General features: G+C 41.2%; 1 protein-coding gene and 2 long non-coding RNA genes across 9 annotated transcripts in view; 1 reads left to right on the forward strand and 2 right to left on the reverse strand.

Moving 5' to 3' along the window:
• Positions 1 to 11926: 11926 nt before the first annotated feature.
• LOC138751675 (uncharacterized) lies at positions 11927 to 14533 on the reverse strand. Its single transcript, XR_011350118.1, has 3 exons — positions 14380 to 14533; positions 12852 to 12939; positions 11927 to 12205 (listed from the first exon to the last, which is right to left on the reverse strand). It is a non-coding gene; the product is annotated as an uncharacterized lncRNA (long non-coding RNA).
• A 172-nt stretch (positions 14534 to 14705) lies between these two features.
• The window catches only part of LOC138745561 (Wilms tumor protein homolog), a 70498-nt gene continuing 57933 nt past the window's right edge, over positions 14706 to 27270 (forward strand). For 2 of the 7 annotated variants that reach the window (XM_069902740.1, XM_069902736.1), the window contains exon 1: positions 14712 to 15408. In XM_069902740.1, coding sequence (XP_069758841.1) covers positions 15012 to 15408 — 397 coding nt within the window. In that variant the 5' untranslated portion in view covers positions 14712 to 15011. Of the gene's footprint in view, positions 15409 to 22436; positions 22657 to 27270 lie in introns of those variants that run through there. The other 5 variants (XM_069902756.1, XM_069902750.1, XM_069902729.1 and 2 more) reach the window with 5 other exon arrangements.
• Positions 15432 to 18359, reverse strand: LOC138745584 (uncharacterized). The gene is made up of 2 exons (XR_011346351.1): positions 18207 to 18359; positions 15432 to 16656 (listed from the first exon to the last, which is right to left on the reverse strand). It is a non-coding gene; the product is annotated as an uncharacterized lncRNA (long non-coding RNA).

The raw sequence follows: 27270 nt of genomic DNA on the forward strand, positions 1-27270 counted from the left end.
TAAGGATGAAATTTTAACCTAGGCCCATAGCACGCCCTTGGGTCGTCATCTTGGTGTAAGGAAAATTATGTATAAGATTATGAAACAATTCTGTTGGCCTAGTTTAAGAAAAGATGTGGTGATATTTTGCCAGACATGTCACATTTGTCAGGTTGTGGGTAAATTCAATCAGGGTCCCCCAGTGGCTCCATTACAACCAATTCGTGCATTTGACAAACCCTTTTATAAAGTTATTGTGTTGATTCATGCCCAAGACAAAAGCTAGAAATCAGTATTTGTTAACTGTCATGTATACAGCCTCCAGGTTTCCAGAAGCAGTAATCATTGTGACAAATTAAAGCTAAAACTGTGTCAAAAGCTCTTATAAAATTTTTCACTTTAATTGGTTTGCCTAAGGAGATCCAATCAGACCAGGGAAGTAATTTCATGTCGGGGTTGTTTCAACAGATGGTTTAAAAATTGGGAGCTAACCAAATCACATTATATGCACATCATCCAGAATCTCAAGGGACCTTGGAGATGTTCTAATTGATGCTCAAAACCATAATGAGGACAAATTATTTTGAGAATGAAAAGGACTGGGATGAGGATATGGATTTGCTTTTGTTTGTAGTGAGAGAGTCTGTACAAGAATCATTCGGCTTTTGCCCTTTAAAGTTTGTGTTTGGACACCAATTTGGAGGACCTTTAGTGTTGTTGAAGGAACAATGGGTTAATGAGGATGTACAGTTGTATTTGTAAGATAATGTTTCAAAGTTTAAAGATTGTTTGCAGAAAGTCTGTAAATTAGCTAAAGAGAATTTGAAAATAGCTCAAAGCAAAATGAAGCTCAGGTATGATTAAAAAAAAGGCTAGGGGAAGAACTTTTAAACCAGGGGATAATGTCTTAATCCTGTTCCCCACAAATTCAAATTCCCTTAGGGCAAAATTTTCAGGCCCATTTGAGATAGAGACAAAGGTGAATGAAGTCAGCTATGTAGTTAGAACCCCTGATCGGAGACATAAACCGCAGAATTGCCAGGTCAACTTGTGAAAATCTTATTTTGAGAACAGATCTTTTAGCAAGGAACAGCCTTCACTAGTGGTATTGGTTATTGGTGGAACTAAGGAGTCCACGGTACATTAGACGGTACAAGCTGACTCTTGTGAGGGTCACTTCAAACAAAACATTTTTCCAGTTCGTCTATCTAATTCGAGTGTTTTGCAGTATTTTGATGTTAAGTTGGCTCATCTTCAGCCCCAGAAAAGGAGCTACTTTTAAAAGTTAGGGACCTGTTTCCAGATGTGCCTGAGAAAACCCAAATAACTTGTCATGATGTTGATGTTGATGTTGGAGATTCAAAACATATCAAACAACATTCATATTGAATGAATGTTGAAAAGTGCAAGCTGATAGATCAAGAGATTGAATATATATTAAAGAATTACTTTTTTAGACTTTCTACCTCAGATTGGAATTCACCCTTGCGTCCTGGTGCCTAAATCAGATGGAACAGTTAGATTTGCACTGATTATAGAAAAGTTAATGCGGTAACAATGACAGATGCTTATCCTATCCCTAGGATGGATGATTGTGTGGATGGGGTTGGAAAGGCTACGTTTCTTATGAAGATGGACTTATTAAAAAATTACTGGTGCATTCCCTTAACAGAGAGAGGTAGGGAAATTTCTGCATTTGTGACCTCGTCAGGTTTATACGAACACAATGTTTGGAATGAAAAATGCTCCAGGGACATTCCAATTCTTTGATTCAAGGTTTAGAGCATACGGATGCTTGTATCGATGATTTGGTTCTGGGGAATGACACCTGGGAAGCACATATCTCTTGAATTAGAGAAATTGTTTGACAAACTTTCAAAAGTGAGTCTTACTGTTAATTTAGCTAAAAGTGAATTTGGCCATGCAATTGTGACCTTATCTTGGTAATGTGGGTCAAGGCAAGTTAACGCCTGTTCAGGCGAAAGTTCAGGCAATTTCTGAGTTTCCTGTTCCCACAGGTAAGAAAGCTGCTAGTAAGTTTTTGGGAAAAGTAGGGTATTATTAAAAGTTCTGTCTAAATTTTGCTGATGTCGCCCTTCTTTTAACTAACCTTCTGAAGAAGGGTGAAAAATTTGTTTGGACAGAACTTTGTCAGGAAGCATTTGATTAACTGAAAGCCATTTTAAGTCACCAGCCTGTGCTTTAGTCAACTGACCTTGTAAGGCCATTTTCTTTAGCAGTGGATACTAATGATGAAGCTATAGGAGCTGTGTTATTATAAAAGAATGGTTATGATGATATTGACCATCCAGTGGCTGACTTATCCAATAAATTCAATGAACATTGTGATGTTCTCCCATTTTTAAGTTCATTTTATTTGAGTAGGACTGTCCCTTTAAGAGAACAGATTTAGCAAAAGCCTGCAGGTTTTTGAAAGTGTCTGTGAACTGGCAGCAGGCTTCGAAGACAGCATGTTCCAAAAAGTTGATACGTTTGCAGAGTGAAGGGGAACAGCCCTGGAGAAGCCAGGCGCAGAGTCCATGTGACCAGCTTCTTGAAAAGACAGTACACATTTTGTTCAAGAGGCCAATTTAAGAAGGCAGTCAAGAGAAACATCCCTTCAACCTCCTTTGTGGGAATGAGAAACCCACTTAGCCCCATTGTGTTGTTAATGACAGACTGTCAGCGTTCCTCCTGTTAATATAGAGGGATGAGAAACCACTTTGACTGATCCCCAAAATGAATTTTAAAGTTACAGAAGATATACTGCAGTCTACTCAACTGACCTGCAAAAAGGGTTCTCTATTGGCATAAAAAATATTGCACCCCATAACCATATAACTGTTTACAGCACGGAAACAGGCCATGTCGGCCCTTCAAGTCCATACCGGTTCACTTGAACAACTCCACTAGCTCCTCCGCAAACTCCTGAGGAAGCAGAGGCTCTCTCAGGTCGCTACATCCTGAGATTTTCCAGATCCTCATAGATTCTCTTTTTAAGACCCCGTTTTCTTGGATACTTTACTTCGTTCCATTTCTCTTTATAAATCGCTGTTCTCTGGGAATCTTTACACATGTTCCTTTTCTCTTTATAAGTCCACATCCTCTAGGATTACTTACTCCATTCCTTTTTTCTTTATAAATATCCGTTCTCTGGGATTCTTTACTCTGTTCCTTTTCTCTATAAAAGTCCCCATTCTCTGGGATTCTCTACTCATGTTCATTTTCTCTTTATAAGTCCCTGTACTCTGGGATTCTTTAGTCATGTTACTTTTCTCTTTATAAGTCCCTCTACTCTGAGATTCTTTAAACATGTCCCTTTTCATTTTAAAAGTCCCCGTTCTCTGGGATTCTTTACTCCAATTATTTTCTCTTGATACGTCCCCGATCTCAGGGATTCTTACCCCGTAAAGTGGGTTCTAATTGCTGAAGAAGGCCTTATCTAAAAAAGGACATTTCTCTGAAGTACCAAAGCAAGGGTTTTCGTGAGTTAATCAACCATCTGTCACCCCTGGTCTCTTCTTAAGGCCTGCATTCCTCACCATTCTAAGGCCTGTCTGTGTGCGTCAACCATCCTAAAGCCTGTGTGATGCATCAATTTCAAATCCATGGGCTGTCACTGAACTTCTGAAACTGAACTTTGAACTGCCTTCCCAGATTTGATCCTTGAGTTGTAGTGGCTTGGGGCATTCCATACACTGATTTTTTTGTGCAGTTCGGGTTTAAGTTAAATAATTGCATATAAATTTTGTTATGTTTAGATAAATTAGATCAGGTGTTATATAATTATTGATGAATAATTAAAATATTATTTTAAATATAACACTGTCTGGGCTAATCTTTACCATGCTGTCATGTATGCAACAAAATTGGGGACTCGTCCAGGATCACACCAAATTAGAAGCCAAATGATCGATTAATTATCAATTTGATTGATTAGAATTTGTTTTTAAGCCAAATTAAAGGCTGATGTGTGGAACGATAGCGGCGATGGATATTGATATGTTTCTGGGACCACCCATTGTTGCAGATTTGCAGGGGGCAAGAAAGACTGAGTTGTTGACTATTGCACAAAAGTTGAAACTTGCAGTGGTAAAACCAGTGATGAAAAGGGCAGTGATTTGGGCTCTATTATGAAAGAGAAAAACTTTAATTGGAGTTTGAGAGAGAACAAAATGAATTAGAAAAACTTAGATTAACAGTTGAGGAGTGGAGATAAAGGGAGAGAGAACAAAAGCAGTCTGAGCTAGAATTAGAAAAACTTATGTTTGCAGATGAGGAAGTGGAGAGATGAAGGCAGTCTGAGTTAGAAAAGCCAATTAGACAACCTTATAACTGCAGTGAGGCAAAGGAGATTTGAGGAAGGATTGGAACCTTGGCAGGATTCTGCTGAAGTTACGATGAGCATGTTGTAATCCACAGGGATAAGCTCGTACCAAAGTGGAGCCTTTCAGAGGGTTGAATTTGTGCCAAGTAAAACCTTCCTAAGGGATAATGTGGAATGTCCATGTAAGTCAGAAAACATATCGGGAATTAATGCTAGGGGTAAATATTGAAGGAAAGCTAGAAAACAAAAACTTTTTGGGTCCCCTGTGCTACTGTTGGAGGAAGCCTGGTCATGTGGTAGCAAATTGTCTTATGTTCAGCAGAGAGAAAAGGAGGCAGTGCCAGTAGCCTGTATTCAAAAAGTTGAAAAACCTGGAAACCAAGAGAGTTCCAGACTGATTAGAAATATTAATGAGTTTTAGTAATTTGTGTCAGAGGGTTTGATTTCATTGGAGGAAGTGCCACCACAAGTGACCGTCCAGCTAGTTATTGAGGAAACCAAGATAGATTTGAATACATATCTGGCCTTTACAGACAGTTTGTGCCAGATATCTGGTGGCAAACTTGAGAGTAAGGACTTGTTGTTGTCCTGGAAAGAGTTTGTGGTGGGACAAAACAGAGATCCTGATTGTGATGAGGTGAGAGAGTAGTCTCTCTCTGAGGAAGAAATTAAGGAAGACAATTTCAATAACTCTTGGAAAGCTACACCCTTTGTGTGCTTTGGAGATTCATTCTGATCAAGGGAGTGATTTCATCTCAGGGTTGTTTCAGCAGTTAGCTTGTAGAGTGGGAGCTAACCAGATCACATCACCTGAATATCCTCTAGTGTCTAAAGGAGCCTTGGAGAGGTTCCATTCAACTCTCAAACCTAGAACGAGGACCTATTGTGATGAGCATGAGAAGGACTGGAATGAGCGTGTCCATTGGTTTTTGTTTGCAGTACAAGAGTCATGGGCTTTATCATTTTTGAGTTGGGGTTTGAACAGCAAGTTAGAAGACCTTTAGGGTTGTTGAAAGAACAATGGGTTAATGAAGATGTCCAGTTGAAATTGCTAGATTATGTCTCGAAATTTAAATGTGTGAGTCATGAAGGATATGCTAATGAGATCTGAGTTGATGGTAGTAGAGAAGAAGCCATGATTTTCGAAGAAATAGGACATCTTGGATGATCTGGAATGGAAAATTTAATGCTGGAAGCCAATGTGATGGAGTCCAAGGAATTGTGAGACAGGAATAAAATCCTTCCAGTAAACAGGGTGTGAAGAGGTGTTGCTGAAGTAGCTGTGGGAGTTGGTGGATTTGTAGAACATGACTGTTGAGTATTTGTCTCCATGTTGGCTCAATATCCCATAACATTCAATTACATCTCATGTGATGTTGCGCTATATTCATGGTATTTTACTTCAGAAATACCTCTGAAAATGTAAGTAATTGAAAGCACAGTAACAGGGGGACTTCTGCTTTGAACTAAGAGTGCATGGGACTCCCAAAGTTGTTGTCAGTGTCATCCAGTAATGATGGAAAATCCCATTAGATTTACCTTGAATATTAGCATAAAAATCTACTCCAATACAGCAGAACTGTCTGAACATTCAAAAACTGATTAGTTTAAAATGAAAAGAATATTTTAGAGTAAGAAGCTTTGTCCAAAGATAAAAATGTCACATAAAAGAGGACTTGCATTTCAAGTCAAGGGAGGGTTGGGAGTTTAAGGAGATGTGCAAGGCATTTTTTTTTACTTAGGTAGTTGTGGTGCCAAGAGTAGTGGTGGAAACCAGTACATAGTGGCACTTAAGAGACCATGACAGAATCATGAATATGCAGAGAATAGATGGTTATGGATCATTTACAAGCAGCAGAACTTTAGTTTAATTTGGGCATCATGTTCGGTGCAGTCACTTGGGCTGAAGGGCATGTTCCTGTCCTATGTTCTTAATAAGGATGATTTAATTGACATGTTTAGAGGGATTGATGGGGTTGATGGAATGAAAGCATTTCCTTTGGTTGCAGAGTTCAGAATTATGAAGCATAAACTGAAAATTAACTCTAGACTAACTCAGAAAGGACTTCTTCACTCCAAGAGAATCAGTATCGAGTTTATTGTCATTAAATGTCTTGTTTTGTGCCAGCAGTATTGTCTGGAACAAGGTGCAAAATTACAGTACATTACCATTTTGTAAATACAGGTACAAGATTGACAAAATAAATAACTCGTGCAACAAAAAAAAAATGAGAGAAAGGGAGGTAGTGTCTATGGTTCATTGTCCATTCAGATCAGATGGCAGAGGGGAAGAAGCTGTTTTGGTACTGCTGGATGTTTGTCTTCAGGCTACTGTACTCCTTCCTGATGGTAGAAGTGAGAAAAGGGCATACCCTGGGTGGTGAGGTCCTCGATGAGAGAGACTGCTTTCTTAAGACATTGCCTCTTAAAGATGTCTGTAATGGAGTGAAGACCATGGTGGCACTGGCTGAGCTGCCTGTTCCTGTGTGGAAATTTTCCCCCAAAAATCTGCAGAGTCTCTTTATCATGGATGATCAAACATCTATTTACATTGATATACCTCAAAAAATGAATCACATTTAGGGAGTGGATGGTTTAGTTAAAAATTTCCAAACAGTTTGATAATTTTTTTTTGTTAAACTATATTAAGGAGTGGAGATCTAAAACAAATAAATAAAGTTAAGATGCAGGCCATAATAATCTAAACAATGAGACAGGCTTAAAAGTCTTGAATGACCAACTTCTGTTCCTTCTAAAAAAAACGTTACCAGCCTGGTTCATTGTTTTGTAATGGTAGACTAAGAAATCTCTATCGATCACTTAAACCTGGCAAAACACCAAAAAACACATTCCATTTTGTTTATTGAAACAGCTATGAATCAAAATAACAGCTTAAGTATTGAACAGAGTGGCTGTATTTTTCAAATTACCATCCTCCAGAAGGGGAGGATCCATCTTACCTACTCTGTCTCAGTTTATGGAGCATACAAGAAAGTTGGAGAGGAGACACACCAGATGCCTGAATCAGAAGCTAAACATAATTTGCCGGAGGAACTCAGTGAATCAATCAGCATCATTGGGAGGCAAAGAAAGGCTCATGTTTAGAGCTGGAGACCTTCAATAAGATGAAAAATATAATTTGCCGAGTACTTTCAGCAGATTGTTTTTAGATGCAAAAAAGTTGAATATTCATTTCCAGTTAGAGCCTAATTAGGACACATTGAAGAGTAGCTGTAACTCTCTGACATGCAATGCAGTACAGCTTACCATAAATAGTGAACTGGGATCAGCTGGCCAATGCTTTAAATTCACTTTACCAGATCGTTTAAATAACTCAAGGTAAAGTTATTTAAATTGCAATTTTTAAATTAGAATTTGGACACCATCAGTTTTGTGTCAAATCCAAAAAATCAATGCTGGAAATGCTCAGAACATAAAGAAATTGTGGACAATAGAGTTTTAATGTATCAGGGTTGGGACTGTTCTTTTTAATCTTAATTCTTTTAAATTTTTATAAGGAATTACCATCCTGTGGAAACTTGCTGTGCAGAAATTATTCCTAGCCTGCTACAGCCACTAAATTTCAAAAATTTGGTTATATAGTAATTTATGACTTCCTAATATTGAGCACTGTTATTGGGTTCCTTGGGGAGCCTGATGTCTAAAGGGGAGAAAAAAAACCAAAGAGTTACAGCAAATAAAAATGATAGTAAAAAGTAAAGTGAGGATACTGAATTAATGAATTCAAACCTTCTTTAGATTGCATTTTTGATATGAGGTCAAATAATTTTATATTAATTTATTGGAAATCATTTAGGTCTTGAAAGGCAAAATCCATCAGCAATGATTCCAGAGGTGGAACAGACTCCATAGGCTGAAAAGTTACTTCTGCTCCTACCTCCAATGGCCTTGCAAATTCCCCCTTAACAGGGGTATGGAATACAAAGGAATATTGGTTTGTGTCATAATCTACAAACACAGTCATTTTAATTAATTTATTCAATGCAAGCATGTGGTGAACTTTGGTAAATTTGCAAGAAGCCTCCTGGCTTTACTATCGATGCATTTGCATCAAGGCAGGTAGCTGTTACACAACAAGAAGTATTTCACAAACAATTGCAATCATTTTTCAAAATACAAAAATGCTCGCAAACATATCCAGGCGGCTTCGTGAGTTGAGAACAACCATGGGCAGGCGATTGTGGCAAGATGACACTACTTTAGCGCTACACGGATTTAACGCAGCATTATCAAAAATGTCTTTCCAATTAAAAAAAAATGCTCGCCCTTGCAGGTAAATATTGAAGAGTTTTCTCTGCCAAATACCCTTGAAACTACATTACCTGGGCATTATTATTTTGCACGGACGACCATACCCTGGAATAATTCACAATTACATTTCTACAACGAGCCCGCTTGACTTGGGCCAGACGGAAAGCTCCTAATCTTTGTACAGTATCACACAACGGCGATGTCAAAGGCCCATTTGGAATACACACCGCCAGCCATGATTTGAAATAAAGTGGCTCTTTTTCCCCATAAAATAATGAAGGCATTTCCCCATCGGATAATTATTTGAAGAAATGTAGAAAAATAGAAACAGAGCGTTGGAAACACTCAGAGGGTCACTCAGCATCTGTGGCCACTGGACCGCTGTAACGCAATTCGGAAAACCATGAAGTTATGAACAACAATGCACATAATTGCTTTTCTCTTTCAATGTTACCTGCAGTAGAACTTTCATGGAATTTGGCCCGAAACCATCCCTGAGGACAGCCATCACCATCAGATAGTCCTTCTCGCAACATTAGACATTAGTTTGCTGTCGGTTGGATTTAAACTGAAACCAGCAAATTCCAGAGGTTGCGATCAGCCGAAGAGCATATCATATGCAATACATCAATGCCAACCGTTATTCTGGAGCAGTGGTTCTCAGACTTTTTTTTGCACTCACATTCCACTTTAAGTAATAGGATGCCATGGGTACTCTGGTTAGCAAGGGATTACTTAAGGTGATATGTGAATGAAAAGAAAACGGTTGAGAACCATTGCTCTCGAGAGATTGCATCATCAACTTTACATTTAATGTGAAATGACAATATTACAGATGTTCGCTTTCTGAAGTTTTAAAAACGGAAGGAATTGGAAAGATAGAGCAGGCAAAGCAGAATTTGTGGAGAGATCATCTTCAGCTTCAAAGCCTTTCATCAGCACAGATCTCCACTGATGGCCCCCGCATTTTCTTTTTGTAACCCTGTTTCCCAAAGTCTCTTTAACCCTGCATCGCACCGATGCAAAGTTCTGCTTCACTTTTCCTGGTGAACAAAGGTATAAAAAAATTAAGGAACCAGGGTGAGTGGTCAGAGTTAAAACATGATTGGTCCCCATCCGCTTTTTTGCAGGTTTTTCTCTCTGTGGCAAGTGATTTTCCTTCTAATTAATGTTGGCTGGATGGGCATTGGAGTTAGGATTGGCCAATGGAGATGTCAGAGATCCCAGTGGGATACCCGGCAGTCAATGTCTCTTGACCAGAACAGGGATAAAACTGCAGACCGTTTCCCAAGTGAGAATTTGGATAAGGAAAACCTGGCTGATATAACTAGCAGCGATCCCTCCACCCTCTCGCTCTCTCGAGGCCTTTCTCTCAGCGCGCGCGCGCACACACACACACACACACACACACACACACACACACACACACACACACTATAGACGACTTCCAACCATTGTGGAGAGGTGCTCCGTGCATCCCAAGACGTTTGAACGGGAAAATGGGAATTCCAACCAACAAAGCCGATTGAACGTGGCCGCGGCCGTTTTTGGGCCGGTGGCAGGCGAACCAAACTCAATGTGCCCCCAACCCCATGCCCATGCCCGCCGCCCCTCTCCCCAACTTCACGGCCGTTATCCATGTTGGGGTGCATCCACTGCGCGGCTGCCCTAGTCTTCCCATCAAATAGCCAAACTTTCCAAGAATGCAATTTTGCACTTGATCAATGCAAACGAGGTCGCGATGTTTATCGCCAGGTCAAGATTCGGTTCAAGTGTTGAGGCCATTGTCTCTGTTCAGGAGGTGAAGACGGCCTGGATATTCTCCATCGACAGCTCCACCACTCCGAACGAGAATTTGGCTGTACAGCATAAAATCCAGGCAGAATGCGAACAGCCCACAATCTCAGCCCTGTCAATCCTCAACACCGTTGCCAACAGGAAGAATTTCGCCTGGGATGATTTAAGTTTCCTTTGTTGGTCTCGACAAGTAACCAAGTCCACAGTACAGAGAGGGAAAGTGTTTGTTGACCTCCAATGCTCACTCCCATCTCCCTCATCCTCCGCCCCACCCCAGCACACACTTAAATAAAAGCCCGAGGTGGTGATTTACACTGAATGTACAAAATTGTCAGTATCCTTTCGTTTCAAAGATAGTAAAAGGCGCTCCATACTCCCCAAACCGGCGGCCAATTCCTACTTAATGGGAGGGTGTAGAAATTGATTTAATTTTGCGATTTTCTATTTTCGTTAAAAGAATAACATTAATGCTTTATTATGGTAAAATTTGAGATGTTCTCTTTGGAGCGCAAAAGGATGAGAGGAGACTTAAATAGAGGTCTACAATATTCTGTAAGGCATAGATGGTGTTGACAGCCAACGCCTATTTCCCAGGGCAGAATCAGCAAACACCAGAGGATGTATGTACAAAGTGAAGGGATGGAAGTTTAGGGGAGACATCAGAGGTAAGTTTTTACACAGAGAGTTGTGGGTGCCTGGAATACCTTGCCAGGGATGGTGGTGGAGGCTGGAAAAATACGGCCATTTAAGAGATTCTTAGACAGACACGTGAATGAAAAATATAGGTTACGAGGTAGGGAGGGTTTAGTACTTTCTTTGGTAGGAATATATGGGTCAGCACAACATTGAGGGCCGAAGGGCCTGTCCTGTGTTGTAGTGTTCCATGTTACAATGATGTAAGTTGAATCCTCACCGGTTGCAAACTTCGATTTTATCAGGAGTCTTGAATTCAACTAGCCGCACTGAAAATAAAATGTCGCATTTTGGCACGAAGGACTGGGGTTGGGGCGGGGTGGTGGGGGGTTGGGGGTCAAGAAGCAGGTACAAACTGCAACGCCTCTCCTGTTAACTTCACGGCCTTTTTGAATCAGAAACGAGTTTATTGACCAAATAATGTAAATAAACCCCTCTCCCACAATGCACGCCGCAAACTTTACCCGTAGAATGGTCTGGGTACTTCCAGAGCAAGCAAAATTCAATTCGAGTTCAGACACCAGTTTATAACTTTGGACAATGCTGCATCCCTCTCCCTTTACACCACCCCCCCCCCCCCCCCCGTTTTTCTCACTCTTTCTCTCTCGCCCCACCTGGATTTCCCAAGGTGTTTAAAATATGAATAATTCTCAACGTGCAACCCCATCGACCGCATCTTTCTACACCCCTGTTTACCTAAAGAACCATTTCAAATTCATATTATTGTTGTCGCCCGACAACACACAGATTTCGTTTTAATCCATGTTTATTCACTTCAAAATTCAAACGGTTTTGTATTTTGAAATGTTCAACTTTCACCCTCCAATTTGTTTCTTTTAAAATAAATTAATACCCTCCTTTTTATTTCATCGCCCTGCTGTTTATTTCGTAACCAATCATTAAATATAATCAACCGCTCAAAACAGATTTAAAATAATGTTCAACTTATTTGCTTTGTTTCTAAATGGAAACGGTGAGCTTCTCGCACTCATCCGGCACGTTCTCGTTCGGTTAAATCTCGTGTTGTCAAATCAATTGCCGGCGCCCGCCTTCTCTTTCATTCGCTCTGTGTTTTTCCCTAGGATTTCTTCCAATAGCGACCCCGGAACGATCGAAGGATCTTGCAGCGTAACTTTGCTGTAAGTAAATACCAATGCAGAACTACTAATTTCAATAAAACACGCAACTACCTCCACATTATTCCCAGGGTTGAAAGAACGTATCGCCCTATCAGGTAGTGACTGAAACAACCTCATCTTCCTTTTGGTCATGTGTCAAACAAAAAAAAGTTGGTCCATTTTAAAACAAAATGCCAACACGTGGTGTCTCCTCGAGTTCTTTATGTAAAGCACAGTAACCCAAAGAAAGCGATTGTTGTTTTTCGGTAGCTTTTCCTTGTGGTTATTGATTAATGGATCTTTGCCCAAACCTTCATGTAACTATTTGAACTGTTGGTGTGTGATTATTGTTTCAGGGGCGAAAAAATAAAACCATGTTGAAATTCTGTACTCAGCGGCACATGCCCTTCGTGAACTTGTCAACATTCGAGCTCTGTTTGGGAGCTCCGGGGTGCATTTTGGTTTTGTTTAAAATGCACTGCTCTTCTAACACTTGTCACTGCAAAGAAATCATGAAGTCAGTCCCACTCGGATGGGTAAAGTTGAACATCGTAGATTCTCAATCGCCATCCACTGCTTGACAATATCAAAATAAAATTCTCTATCTCCGGTTAAAATTTATGAGAGCAGAAGAATTTTTTAAAAAGTTTCCCTTTCTAACAAACCTGAGTTAACAGCAATTTCGCACACGGAGGCAACATCGTTTCACCGTTCAGACTCGGTTGTGAGGTTCATGAAGGCACGCGATTAGATCTGCGACAAAATATACGCCAATAAATTACAGGTCAGCATGTCCTGATTTGTGTATTATAGAACATAAAACACTACAGCACACTCCAGGCTTTCGGCTCTCGATGTTGTGCCTGTAACCCTCTATTTTTCTTCCATCCATGTGCCTGTCTAAGAGTTTCTTAAATGCTCCTAATGTTTCAGCCTCCACCACCATCACCGGCAAGGCATTGCAGGCACCTACAACTCTCTGTGTAAAAACTTAACCCCGACGTCTCCCCTAAACTTCCCTCCCATCACTTTGTACACATGTCCTCTGGGGCTTGCTATTTCTGCCCTGGGGGAAAAGGTGCTGGTTATCCATGACTCTCATAATCTTGTAGACCTTAATCAAGTCTCCTCTCATCCTTCTACGCTCCAAAGAGAAAAGTCCCAAGGCTTATATTCCAATCCATGCAAAATCCTGGTAAATCTCCTCTGCACTCTCTCCATAGCTTCCACATCCCCACAAGAGTGCTAACTTATTTACTGAATTTCTCTGCATCATCTTTTCGCTTTTCGTGCACCATTCAAGAACAAACTTATGCCAACGCCCAGCTGCAGAGTTGGTTATAAATCTTTAGCAAATTAACACCATACTTAAAAAAATAAGAAGTGTGTGAAATGCATGACACATTGCGGGTCTCGCACCTGTTTCCCTGAACTCTTGCCACTAGCTGTCGCCTGGTGTGGATTTCACCTGTGTCCCATCTCCAATCTCCATTAACCTGAAACGCTTTTGTAAAGACAGCAGATTTAACGAGCTCGCTGTTTAACTGACCGCCGGACTCCTGGACCGTGTGAAAATTAAAAGGTAAACATGTCAGGCAACGAGTAATCGCCTGCGAGGGGAGACTTCATTAACGTTTAAATGTCATTAATGCGCTGCTCGCTCCTTTAATTGACTGCGCTTTGTCAATTGGAACTGATGACACTCTCCCGATCAGTGGATTGTTTTTGGTATATTTATATCTCCCTCTCGTATCTGATCACCGGTCAATAACCCCGTGGAGGGTAGACGAAAGACCATTGATGGTTAACGCATTCAGTTTCGCTCTTCGACACAACTCCACCTACAACGAACTCAGTGAAAAACAAATTAAAAGAAAATTCCCTTGTCTGAACAGTGACCATGACATCTCTTTGAATAAATTTAAAACATTTATTTTTAAAAAATCACGCGCATCACCGAGATGTTTTCTGGGAAGGTGCGGGTGGAATTAAAATTGAAATGGTTTATTAAAAATTTTTGGAGTCTCGTCCACAATCTTTAAACGTCCGGCAAATACCCCGACACGAAAATATAATTTCTTGTCGAAATTATAAACTGTCCAGTTTTGATTTGTTTCCAGAAAAAAAAACCATCTCGCTCCCAGCCGTATAGGGGAGAAATATTTGTGGAGATTGCGGCCGAATCCTACTTACTGATCTGATCCATGGGTCCCGTTATTGAAGAAGCTCTTCAGAAAATTTGGGATACGTTTGGTCAGATTCAGCTTGACATTTTCACTTGAATGGCAGCTTCAATTCAACGTTAGGCAAGATTCCCCACTCCCCCCGCACCTCCACCACCCTCTCTCACTCCTCTCCCTTTTCCCCTTCTCATTTGCATGTCTCCTAATTGACGAATGTAGCCAGGGTGAAATGAGGTGGGGTAGGGTGGTGAGGGTGGAGGCGTGGGGTGGGGGGGGGGGGTGTCCTCTGCTCGGCACGGGAGGAGGTCTTTGGCCACAAGTTGCAGACTCCACCTCCTTCAGTATTTCAGGCTGGGAGTCCCCAGCCCGATCCGACACATGTTGCCAAAGAGTGGCTGATGTTCCAACACCCACATCTCACCGTCAAATTACCGACCCCACTGACAGTCTCAAAACAATAACCCTTCCGTTGAGGGACCTGGAACTCTGGAGAGGAAAAAAAACTGCCGGCGCTGGGATTGTGTTTTGGAGGGAGGGAGGGAGCTAAAATTTGGATAATTTAGCAAAGGGGGGTGGGGGGAGAGAGAAAGAAAAAAAAGATAAACGATTGATTCGTCTTGGTTAAAAGAGGCCGTGGATACCATGGGCTCGGACATGCGAGACCTGAACTCTCTGCTGCCTGCCGTCTCCACGCTAACTCCGGGTAACGGTAGCTGCGCGATGCCGGGGAGCGGCGCTCCGCAATGGGCTCCGGTGCTGGACTTTCACCCGGGCGCCTCGTATAGCGCCCCGATCGGCCACCCTTCCTTCATCAAGCAAGAGCCGAGCTGGAGCACCGCCGAACCGCACGATGACCATTGCCTGAGCGCCTTTACTGTGCACTTCTCCGGCCAGTTCACCGGCACCGCTGGGGCTTGTCGCTACGGAGCATTCGGGGCTCCCGCACCGAGTCAAGCACCACCCAGCCAAGCAAGGATGTTCACTAACGGAGGTTACCTCAACCATTGCATGGACACGCAAACAGCAGGCAGGAACCAGGGTAAGGAAACCCATACACACACAGCACAAGAGAAAGTTTTATTTATTAGCTTTGTGCACTCAAAAATAACATAAATTTAAAGCACCCACTAGGGAGATCTGACTTGTAGAAGCGGGGCTCGTGTTCATCGGCCTCGTGAATGCCACAAAATACAAGCACGAAAGCAGCCTCACGACCCTGCTTCTTCATTCAGAAAGCGATGGCGTTTGGTTTGCGTCGTTGTAGTTGGGGGTTTGCGACGGGTTATAGTGGCGATGTGGTCAAAAATACCCAAGTTTAGATCAATGCTGTGCAGAGGTGAAGGATCAAAAGTAAATCCAGACGAGGAATCGCCGAGAGGTTCCTCAGATCGGGGTCAGGAGCTGTTCCATCTCGAAATCGCTCAACTCTTGCTAAGCAGTGACAGCCAAAGTTCTGAAACAAAATCCGGTCACTTAAGACAATTTCCCTTCGCTGGTATCGGTTTGGCTGTGTGCATTATTTTATTCCAGTAAAAACTGCTGGAGAAACAGCAATGTACATAATATAGCAAAGATAACCAACGTTTCGGCTTGAGCCCTTCGTCAATGTAACATTTTAATATATAAAAAATACTTTGTATAGTTTTTTTTTCTTAAAGGACACCGTTTGACCTGCTGAGTTCCTCCAGCATTAAGTCTGCAGATTTTCCTGTTTTACTTCCTTTATTTTATTCCAGTATTCCGGTAGAGTAGATTTCGTGTCCGAAATGCCACCACCCGCCCGCTATCAGTTTTTGATTAAAGAGCCATGTACCGGAGTCTTTCCAGCATTTTCTGCTCTTCTGTTAGTTTTACAGCATTAAAAAAAAATACAGTTTAAATGGTGCGTTGATTGGCAGAGGAAACTCGAACCCGTGTAAGTTGCTTGAGGGAGAAGTGAAAACTTAACCAATGTATAGATATTGACCGGAAATGTAGAGGCTTTCGTTCTCTATCGCGAACAGCGTTGACCAGGTTCTGAATGTGCCCTCGGAGATGTGGCAATGTACGGAACAAAATGAACAGTGGACAGGATAATAAACATATGAAATGTATTGCAGGTACATTTTCTCGTTCCCGCCTTGTCGGTTTTATAACCATATAACCGTTTACAGCACGGAAACAGGCCATGTCGGCCCTTCAAGTCCGTACCGGTTCACTTGAACAACTCCACTAGCTCCTCCGCAAACTCCTGAGGAAGTAGAGGCTTTCTTCATGATGCCACTGGTGTGTTGGTTCCAGGAAAGATCTTCCGAGATAGTGTGGTCGAATCGAGCATACAATACATGCAAACACAGAAAAGGAAGTTTCATTAGGTATAGACCACACTTTCAAAACTATTGTAAATACACATAGAAATGCTGGAGGAACTCAGCTGGTCTCACAGTGTCCACAAGAGGTAAAGATGTATAATTGATGATATATAACTTTCTTAAAGGTATAAGTAAAGAACAGGAAGGCATCCAAATAAAGAGTGAACAATGGCAGGGGAGGAGTCCAATAATGGATGTCAAATATTCAACTGGCTTTCAATCACAAACTCACTATGTGGCTTTCCCTTTAAAATGGCAGCTATTCCACAATGAGAAATTAATTTTCCATTTAAAATTCAGAGGCTGATTATTTTTAAAATCCATGGCTCATGGATTTGAAAAGGCATTTCATACTTAATATTATTCTGTTCATATTAAATGATTTGTAGACATTAAAAACTCTCATAATCTCGATTGCCAATGTAAAACTTGACGATTATTGGAGAGAAAGCAAACTCGTTTCATTCGGACACCTACTATATCGAGGTTGCACAGAGATATTATTCTCATCTCGTCATTTATAATATAGACCAACCTCAAACATTAATGCCAAGGAGTTGGTTTTTTTAAATGAGTCATATAATCTTGCTTTTAAAGAACAACTTAAGGGTCAGGGACATGAAACCAAGTGTTTTGGAAACTTCGACCAACTGAAGCGAGAAGTGTACGAGATCTTAAAATGATGATAACCTCAAGACATTGGTTTCAAAGCGAGGGATGCACTCGATCTTTGTACAGAGAGGATACTGGTTACTGTCACTGCGTTCTAATTGTCACCAAAGGGTTTATTGACTCGACAAAGTCCCATCACTGTTCCAAGGCTTGTAATGCGGGGAGGAAGGGGAGCGAGTTATATTTAAACTCAGCGATTCTGTTCTGCAGCTTGGAGGTGGTTATATTAATATTTACGTTAGTGGTCATCTGCCAACTGTTTGATCATTTTTATCTGCTGTCTGTTCTGTATGAATCTTTCGCTTTTCTTTGAAAATCCGCATTTTTATCATGAACTCGATGATCGTTTCTTCGGCGCGGATCTCCACTCACAGTTTTAAAAATCGTAATGCCGTCTTTAAATTCATCGTCCGGCTGACTGAAAGGAAGGGAAGACATAACTGGAATCTGACTTTTAACAAGGAAGGCATAAAATGATCGGGGATAACTAGAGTAGCACAAAAAAAACCAATAAAATAAAAACTCAGTGCTGTAGAAACTCAGCAGGTCAAAGAGTGGACTTTATACAGCAAAGATAAAGATACAGAACCCACATTTCGGGCTTGATCCCTTCATCCCGATCGTTCGGTATCTTTTGACTTTGCCACATAAAGGACACTGTTTGACCTGCTAAAAAAAGTTTAAAAACATGATGCTGGAGAAACTCAGCAGGTGAAACAGTGTAATTTATAGCACAAAGATAAAGATGCATAACCATGGTAGACTAAGATGCTTGAGCCCTTCATCAAGATACGTTTCGGGCTTGAGCCCTTACCTTGATGAAATGCTCAAGCCCGAATGAGCAGTTGAGTGTCTCCAGATTTGTTTTTTTTTAAACTTCAATCATGGTGTCTGCAGACAGAGGTTGGAATTTCAAAATAATAACTGAAAATATTGAAGACACCGAGTGTTTCCAGCAGTTTTATTGTTTTGAATTGGTCGGACGAGAAAATAGGTCTACTTAAAAATATATATACATTTTATTTGAGATCAGGACAATTGTGACAAGGGATTTGTGGCTTTGCACTCGGTGACGTCGCTGCGGTGTATTGGATGACTCAGGGTGAGAGGAAGAGGCCTAAAGCTGATGGGCAGAGTGGCCTGTCATTTCTGTTTCAAAGCGGATGTGGTGCAAGGCATCTCAAGGCTGAGTGTCTGGTTGAAACTCCGTTCGTGGGAAAGACGTTACCTTGGTGCGAAGATGACCTTCTGCCAAGTTTGGCATGAACGGTGTCTAAACGGGACATCTCCCCGACCAAGGGCGCAGCTGCACTCCTCTTTGGAACAAACAGGATTTCTGAAATCTGGGGAGGATCAACGATTTTTCAGCACGTTCTCATCAATTCTCATTTTGACATTCTCTCTCCCCCCACCTACCCACCCCCGATAAGACCTTTTAATTAACAGGGACATTATTATCAAATAATTTGTCCGGAGCTAAAGATTAGGAGGGGTGTGTGGAGGAGGGCGGCGATATCACAATTTTTTAAAAATTGCAAGGCGAATTAATACCGGAAGAACTGTAGCCAAAAAGAATGCAATCCCAATGCTCTGAGCACATTTGAAGGTCATCTCCGAGTTGCTTTGCTTCTCAAAAAAAAAACCCGAGCTTTAATGTAATCTCTTCGGCATGTTTCACTTTACTGGATTGCCAAATAAAAAAAAACCTGCCATCATTCCGTCCAAATGCCGACTAGATAATGAAACTAAACACAGGCATTAAACAGACGTGAGTTTTCTGTCCAAAGATCTATTTATTGGAAGATTCGTTGAATATGAAAATTCGGAAACACAAACTTTAAAACACAGGGAAAATATCCCGTTGAATTCAACAGGGGTTCACCATACATTTTGTACCAGGCTGCGAAACGTGTTAATTTCCAAACTCATATTTCCAAAGAAGCACCACAAGGCTCAAGGCTCCTTTCAAAAATGTGATATACATGATTGTCTTCAACAACAGGAGAAACATCTCAGTTGCTCGGTTTAATTTATTTTTAATGAGCAAGAACACGATTTTATTTATTTTAACATTCCGATTCCGGACAGGGATCTTCCAATGCGCTGATAGGGCCTATCGATGGGCTTCTCCGGGTCTTCATGAGTGAGAATTGTATTTATATTTCGTTACGCACTAAAGCTTCGAAACCATAAAACGAACCAGCTGCGATGGACAATTACAAACCCGGTAGTAATCCGTGTTTTATGTTCGTTCTATATTCCTTTCCCATTCAGCTGGGTCTGAGGGAAGAATTGGGCATTCCGACACCCCCCGTCCCCCCCCCCCAAAAAAAAGCCACGGATCATTCAGGCCCTTTTAAACCGTCGAATTTGCTACAAATATAAATGTCAGCATTTATCATGTAAGTTTCCGAATAATTTCATTGGTATTTTTTAACTGGTGCTGGGTCGGGGGCAGGTAAAGGCGAAATCGTCTCGAAACCGTCGATTTTGTGCCCAAAATATGAAAGTGCATCAAGTCTGGACAACCGTGCTTGCTGGGTGTTGCAAACAACTCCGAATATTGCACTTGATTCGGTCCTGTATCTAAATCGACCAGACGTGTTTGTCGTGATCCCGAGAGAAAATAACGAAATATGCGGCGAATCAGCCCCGGCCACGGGTCCAAACTGACCGGCGGCTGAGTATATGAATCCTTTTTAAGGTAGGCAGACAAATGATGACTCTTTTAATTAGACCAGGAAGCCAGCGCTGGTTTAAAAACAGATGAGGTAATTGAACGTCAGTGTTAACCGGGCGAGGAGCCACACGATGCCGCTTCACTTTCACCGCCTCTTCCGGTTGGACAGTTCAGATTATTTCACATTCAGTTTTTGGTAGTCGGAGGTCATTCGGACGATATAAATTGGCAGCGGTTTGAGGGTTTGTTATCACTCAGTCAAGGTCGGGAACTGACTCAGTGCGACCCGGGAGCCCCTTCCCAGTTCAGCCCATACGTCGATTGTCGACGCTGAATTGATTAGATTAACAAACGGTAAAGCAGCCGTCTCCCTTGGCCTCCGATTCCTGTTCGGAATCCGTGTTCCTCTTGTGTTTTGACACCAAAAAGGCTCGGTTTCTTTTTTTTAATCAAAAACCCCTTGCTGGAGACACCCAGCTGGTCAAACAGTGTACAGAAAATATCCAGGACCTGCTGGGTGTCTCCAGCAAGGGGTTTTTACTTTATTCACGACGTCTGCAGACTTTCCCGTTTTACTCGGTTTATTTTATTTCGAGTAGAATTGATTTCGTTATATTTTCCATAAACCGTGCAGCCGCCCTCTGGAATGAACTGGACCCAGTACAACCGGCTTTATTTTATTTAATAGCTGTCCCGCATCGGACTTGTCAGCCACAAACGAGCCTGCAGCTGACGTGGACATTTACCCCTCCATAAATCTTCGTCCGCGAAGCCAAGCCAAAGAAGAATATATATATATATATATATTCTCCTTCGGATGTGGGAATTAAAAATGCCATTAAACCTGTATGCGAAGTGTTATGGAAGACATCGCGACGTTAACGCACAGGTGTAATCTCCGCGATACGGCGCGGAGTAAAGCGCGGCCATCAAATTGAATGCGAGTATTTGACAGAGACTAGAACTCGGTAGCTCCATCTGACTCGAAGTGTATGAACAGGGGGGAAAAAAATCACCATCTAAAAACATTCTCTTTAAATATATTCCTTCACGTTATCCACTGAACTTTGGAGTTTCTCCCACTTTCAGTTGTTGAATTAAATTAAACCTGACCGGAATTTTCAAGAATTACATTACATTTTGCTCTATCTGGGTTGCTCGAAGGTCATTTCCAAACATAGAAAAGGAAAGTAGAAATTTTAATGGTTTTAAAAATTAAGCGAGTTTCGCCAAGGCAGCGCGCCACATCTTTAAACGTCTGTTGGGGTCGCCTTTAATGCCGCAGACGGAGAATTCGCTGTGTATATCCTATTTCCAAGTCACAGCGGAACCCATGTCCCTGAAATACCTGCACTGACCATTTCCACATTTTGCGCAAACTTTGTTGGCTATTCGACTAAAAAAAAGGCTGGGAGTGTAATTAATGAATATAGAATTGATCAACACAACGGAAAGTAAATCAGTTAATGATGGCACTGTTATTTCTGGAATGTGAACGGGGGAAAGTTGAAATCCAGCCTTTAAATAATTGCACATTTACTTTCAGTTACAACACCGTGAGCCCAAGGCGTCTTGTCTCACTGGTGTTAGATTGGCCGTTCGTTCGATCAGAGCAAGCATGTAATTTCCAAAATGCGCAACCCCCCCCCCCCCCCCCATGCCAAAAACAACGGCTTTCATTCCCCGTTCGCCGTTAACTTTATTTCTTCGCCGCATTCTTTGGCCCACATTTGGCTTCAGTTATCTTTGGAGCCCACATTTTCAAAAGTTTGTATAATTTTCGATTTCCGCCTTGATTTTTACCCAGTTCGCCGATTTCTAACTCCACTTGAAAAGTCGCGCAGAATGTACAGAAAGAGACCTGCTTTCCCGCACGGTTTCCTGGAACGGTAACCTTGACTGAAATACACGCATTCTGTCGAAAGATAATAATACTCATTGAGCGGACGTGCAGAGGAATATTAAAACAATTCGCAATTCCACTCAACATGGTTGTGGAGAAAAATAAATCTGGTTAATAAAACAAGCAGCTGAATCGTTATTTGGAGCTGCAGAGGTTTTCCCGAGTACAAAACTCAGCGATGTTAGGGACTTATCTCAACGAATGCAGAAAGCCGATAAACTGAAAACAACGAATATTAGTTAATTCCCGTGGTCATGCCGGGAGACTTAACTAATATCAGGTTGAGCATTGAAACATAATTTCAGACTTTGATCAGTAAAGTCCTTGCGCATTGCCGCTTTCGAGGCAGGTCGAGCATTGTTTCAGAGAACCTAGTGTTTCGTTTCCCGTACTTTGGGAGTAGGTGAGGGGCAGATGCAAAAATCACGTCTCGTCTTCGCTTATCTTGATTTCATCAAGGTGCGATTAACTTCGACTCATTGCTTAACGCCAAAACCAGGATTTCTTGTGGGAAGGATATACAGAATACGATTAATCAATCGAATTTTGTTTGGATCTTGTTGAAAGCAATGGGAGTCTACCCAACGTTCGGACGAGCCCTGGAGCATCCTGTTTTCTTTCCAAATTTGGAGATATTTGTTGGGTTGGTCCAGAATCGTTGGAAGGACTCACCAACTTCAAGTTTGTAGAGATCATTCATGTGAAGTGTTTGTATTATGTGATGTGTTTTTAAGTGCAGATAACAATTTAAGCTCCATCAACTTGATTTCCCAGCTGATGATGAATGATTGTAGTTACTTGTTGAGGGACCTCTTTGAATCACCGACGTGCCGAGGCCGACCAACGCCTAAGCAAATGCCACGTCATTGGAGTAACCAAGGCGTTTCTCGCCAAACACGGCATCATTCTATTTAAGTTACTTGTTATAAAGTGGAGAAGTGAGAGGGTCAGCAAACTTTTCCTCCATCATTTTCCTCCTACATTTTGCAAAGATTAACCTTGCGTGCAATGCCATTTTGTCAGATTACATCAATGGAACAAGATGGCATTCCAATCTAACCCCTTGTGTGATCTTATCAGTTTCCCCTCCTCATCAAATGCTTAGAGAAAAAATTGGATTTTGCTGTGTGAACGCATGTGATTTATATATTACCTAATGAACCATTGAGGTTTGACTAAGTAAAGAATAACAGAGCACTCGGGGAGTGGAGCAGAACGCTGGAACAAAACATGAATGCTTCTGACAACAGAGTTCACTGCAACTAGCAATGGCTTATAAATTCATCAAAATCAAAGATTATATTACGTTCGGTATGTTGGCCCCAGACAGTTGTTGTTTTCGTAGTCTAGGTACCGATCTCCAAGAGAGTTGTCATAGTAGAGTTGGAATACTGGGTCATGAGATGGATGGTTTTCTGGGCAGGAAGACGGCCTGAGCAGAACTGCTTCTGGAGACCATGCACAAACTGGCTGGTGCTTCGATTTTCAATGGACGTGCTATAAATCAGGGTTGGATCAATGTGTTCCAAATAGTATGTGGATCCGTCTCCTTTGAGATAGCAGTTTTGTTAAAGTGGTTTTTTCTGTAATAATAGGTAACTCGTGATCTGGAACAGAACCACTTCATTCATCTGATTTATCACCCTGTAAACATTTCCATTTATGAGTTGAATTTTGCTATCAGTCTTTACACAGGTCTGCCTTGCAGGTTAATATATTCACTTTCTCCCATTGAACAGTCCCCTTCAGCTTTACCTTGTTTCTAACACCAACCCCAAGTGGTATCATTTGTATTCTTGGCAAAGTTGAGACCAAGTTTGCTGATTGAGTTCTTAATTCTCTTTTATTGTAATTTGATGTATTCTTGAGTTCTGTCTCCAAGGCCAAGTTATTTTTAAAGGGATGAAAGGTTGGAACAAGAGCTAACCCTAACCCAAATTATAAAAGGGAATGAAGAATGCAATGCAAGAATAGAAGAGAAATATGGATTATTTTGGAGGGAAATGCCAAGGGACATATAAACATATTACAGGGATTATTTTGAAAGAATCAGAAGGAGACCAAGGCCATGCTGCTTGTTTGAAAGAAAACATCTCATGTTCGTTACCTGCTGATATGTTATTATCAGAACAGCTTCCACCTCCTTTCAGGTTGTGGAAATTCAGGGCATTTAAAACAGCTTTTCTTATTTTCCTTTTGGCACTTCTGTCAATTATCTTAAAATCTTGCAGTAAATTGGTTAGATTTTTACAATGTCATTTCATTTCCATTTATGTCTACATTTGTATTGTAAATGTTTCACAAGCACATGCGTGCAACATGGCATTTCACAAAAAAAGATAATTTAGTCATCATTAAAAATACCAAGATTTTCTAGATCCTTCATAATATTCTTCATTAATTCAAAATTAAAGCAGAATATTTTCATTTATAAATGTAAAATAGGAAATGGTTTGGAATATATTGGGTTAAAGATAACCAACTTACATTTTTTGAAGGTAATTTTGTTGATTAAAAGCAAGGAATAATGAATGGCTGATCCTTGAGGAACTTCATTAATCAATCATATTGTATGAAATTGTACAGCAATATGTTCTGAAAATGGAAAGGCAAACTGGAATGTGTATTCATCTTGCAAACATTATATGTACATGCTCTCAGTTCATTTTCCATCTTCTCATACAACACAGTACCTGTCCTGCTAAATCTTTAGTTAGCAGACTGCAATTATCTCCTAAACCTTGCAAAGAGTTCAAACATGAGGGAATTCTGCAATGGATTTCTGATAGACTCAAGAAAATCCTTTCCCCAGGTGGTGCTTTCATTTAATGATTCAAGGGATGAAGGGGAAGCCTCTCATTTGGCAAAAGTCAAGTCTACACTTGTAAAGTTCCCTAGAGGTCTAATAGATTGACTAGATACATTCAAAATGACACTTAATATTAACTCTCTTGTGAGGGACTTTACCAAATATGTTATGAAAGAAATGATATTGAGATACTAATATTCCCCAAGTTGTCTTTCTTTAGTGATGCTGTTATGGCCAAAACACAATGTGTTTTTGATGATACCTTGGATATCTATGCTGGCAGATTTGAACTGTTAATGTTATGAGGCTGAGATATGCTGCTGAATTCTACTCAATTCTTTGAACTTCTTCTCCTGAAAGTAGTGACTCAATCTAAAATAATCTTGAACTCTCTGTCTTGATTCAAGGGAAGTTTTTATTTGCATGCCCTGAGTCTCACCAGGCAGCTCATCCACGAGAGAGCACAAACTTCGCTTTTTGATTTTATTCAGATTGCATGATATCACATACAACCCTGAGATTCTTTTTCCTGTGGGTGAGGCAGAATTACTACTTACTGGTACTGCAAAAAAAAAAAAAAAATCGGTTCATAATGTTCATATGTAAACAAATAAGGAAACGTTAATAAATTGACTGGGCAATACAGAGAGGAGAAAAAACAATGAAGTGCAAAAGTGAGAGTCATTAAATGAGTCCCTGAGTGAGTTTGTCGTTGAGGAGTCTGATGGTAGAGGGGGAGCAGCTGTTCCTGAACCTGGTGGTGCGAGTCTTGTGGCACCGAGACCGCTTTCCTGATGGCAGCAGCGAGAGCAGAGCGTGTGCTGGGGGGTGTGGGTCCAAGATAACTGTGCTGCTCTCTAACGGCAGTGTTCCCTGTAGATGATGGTGGGGAAGGTTTTGCCTGTGATGCACTGGGTCAATTACATTTTGCAGGGCTTTTCAATCCTCATACCTAACCATGTCATATTCAGACTAACCATGTCATATTCAGACACTTGCTTGTCTACTGTCCCAGGTTAGACTTGAGATTCTATGGGTTGGACTGTCTGGGAGATGTAATTTACCCATGAACCACCAAGGAAGGTACATTATAAATGTTGGTATTATTGCACAATAAAAGCAGAAAATTCTGCAAATGCCCAGCAGGTCAGAGACAAAACCAGTTAAGACTCAGAGATGTCGTGTCTGAACAATTCCATTTTCCTGGGGTCACAGACTGGGGCTGATTTTAACTGGGTCCTTTTCCAGTTCTCTGATACTTTTTCTTTTTGTGATGATTGATATAGGCAGAGGAACTTTCACAGAATCTTCCCCATTTCCTGCAATCTCCATGTTCCAGGTTTAGTACTTTGAATTTCTAAAAACATTCATGAAGCACATTTTTCCATCCTACAAGTGATGCCCCGAAGAAACTGGTAGAAGATGTAGAATGGGATTTCTATTTTGCCTCATTGCAATAGAAAATGTACTGCCTAAAAATGTCAGATAGCAGAAATTCACTCAGTGTTTGGCCTGAATATCATTATGCACAGCAGATTGGTGATATCCATCTTTAAGAGTTGGCATGGTTAACGTAGCAGTTAGTGCAATGCTCTTTCAGCACTAACGATTGGGACTGGGATTCAAATCCTGTGCTGTCTGTAAGGAGTTTGTACGTTCTCCCATCGTCTGTGTGGGGTTCCCCCGGGTCTCTGGTTTCCTCCTACCCTTCAAAATGTACTGGGGGTTGTAGATTAATTGGGTGTAATTGGACAGCATGGGCTCGTGGGCAGAAAGGGCCTGGTACCATGTTGTTATGTCTAAAAAAAATTTAAATTTAAAGTTAAAAATCAAATTGGGAATATGCAGTGTATCAGAAAAAAAAACTGCCAGAAAACACTACGGAATTTGCAAACTTTAGATTTCAGATTGAACATTTATTGTCAGATAAATGTCATACATGACATCTCATGCAACCCTGAGATTCTTTTTCCTGTGGGTGAGGCAGAATTCCCACTTAGTGGTAGCGCAAAAAAACCATACTCAACGTACACATGCAAACAAATAAAGAATTGTAGAGGAACTAACTGCAATTCAGAGAGGTAAAAATAATTGAAGTGCAAAAGTAAGAGTCTTTAAATGGATCTCTGATTGAGTTTGTAGTTGAGGAGTCTGATGGTGGAGGGGGAGCAGCTGTTCCTGATCCTGGTGGAGTGAGCTTGTGGCACCGAGACCTCTTTCCTGATGGTCGCATCAAGAACAGAGCTTGTGCTGGGTGGTGTGGATCCTTGATGATTGCTGCTGGTCTCTGACGGCAGCGTTCCCTGTAGATGTTATCGACGGTGGGGAGGGTTTTTTCTATGATCTCCTGGGCTGCGTCCACTACCTTTTGGAGGGCTTTATGCTTGGGGTATTGGTGTCTCCATACCAGACCGTGAAGCAGCCGGTCAGCCCTTTCCACCACCCATCTGTGGAAAGATAATAAACACTGTAAAACCTTTACCTGT

This window comes from Narcine bancroftii, chromosome 1 (assembly GCF_036971445.1).
Source record: "Narcine bancroftii isolate sNarBan1 chromosome 1, sNarBan1.hap1, whole genome shotgun sequence".
NCBI classification, from domain to species: Eukaryota; Metazoa; Chordata; class Chondrichthyes; order Torpediniformes; family Narcinidae; genus Narcine; species Narcine bancroftii.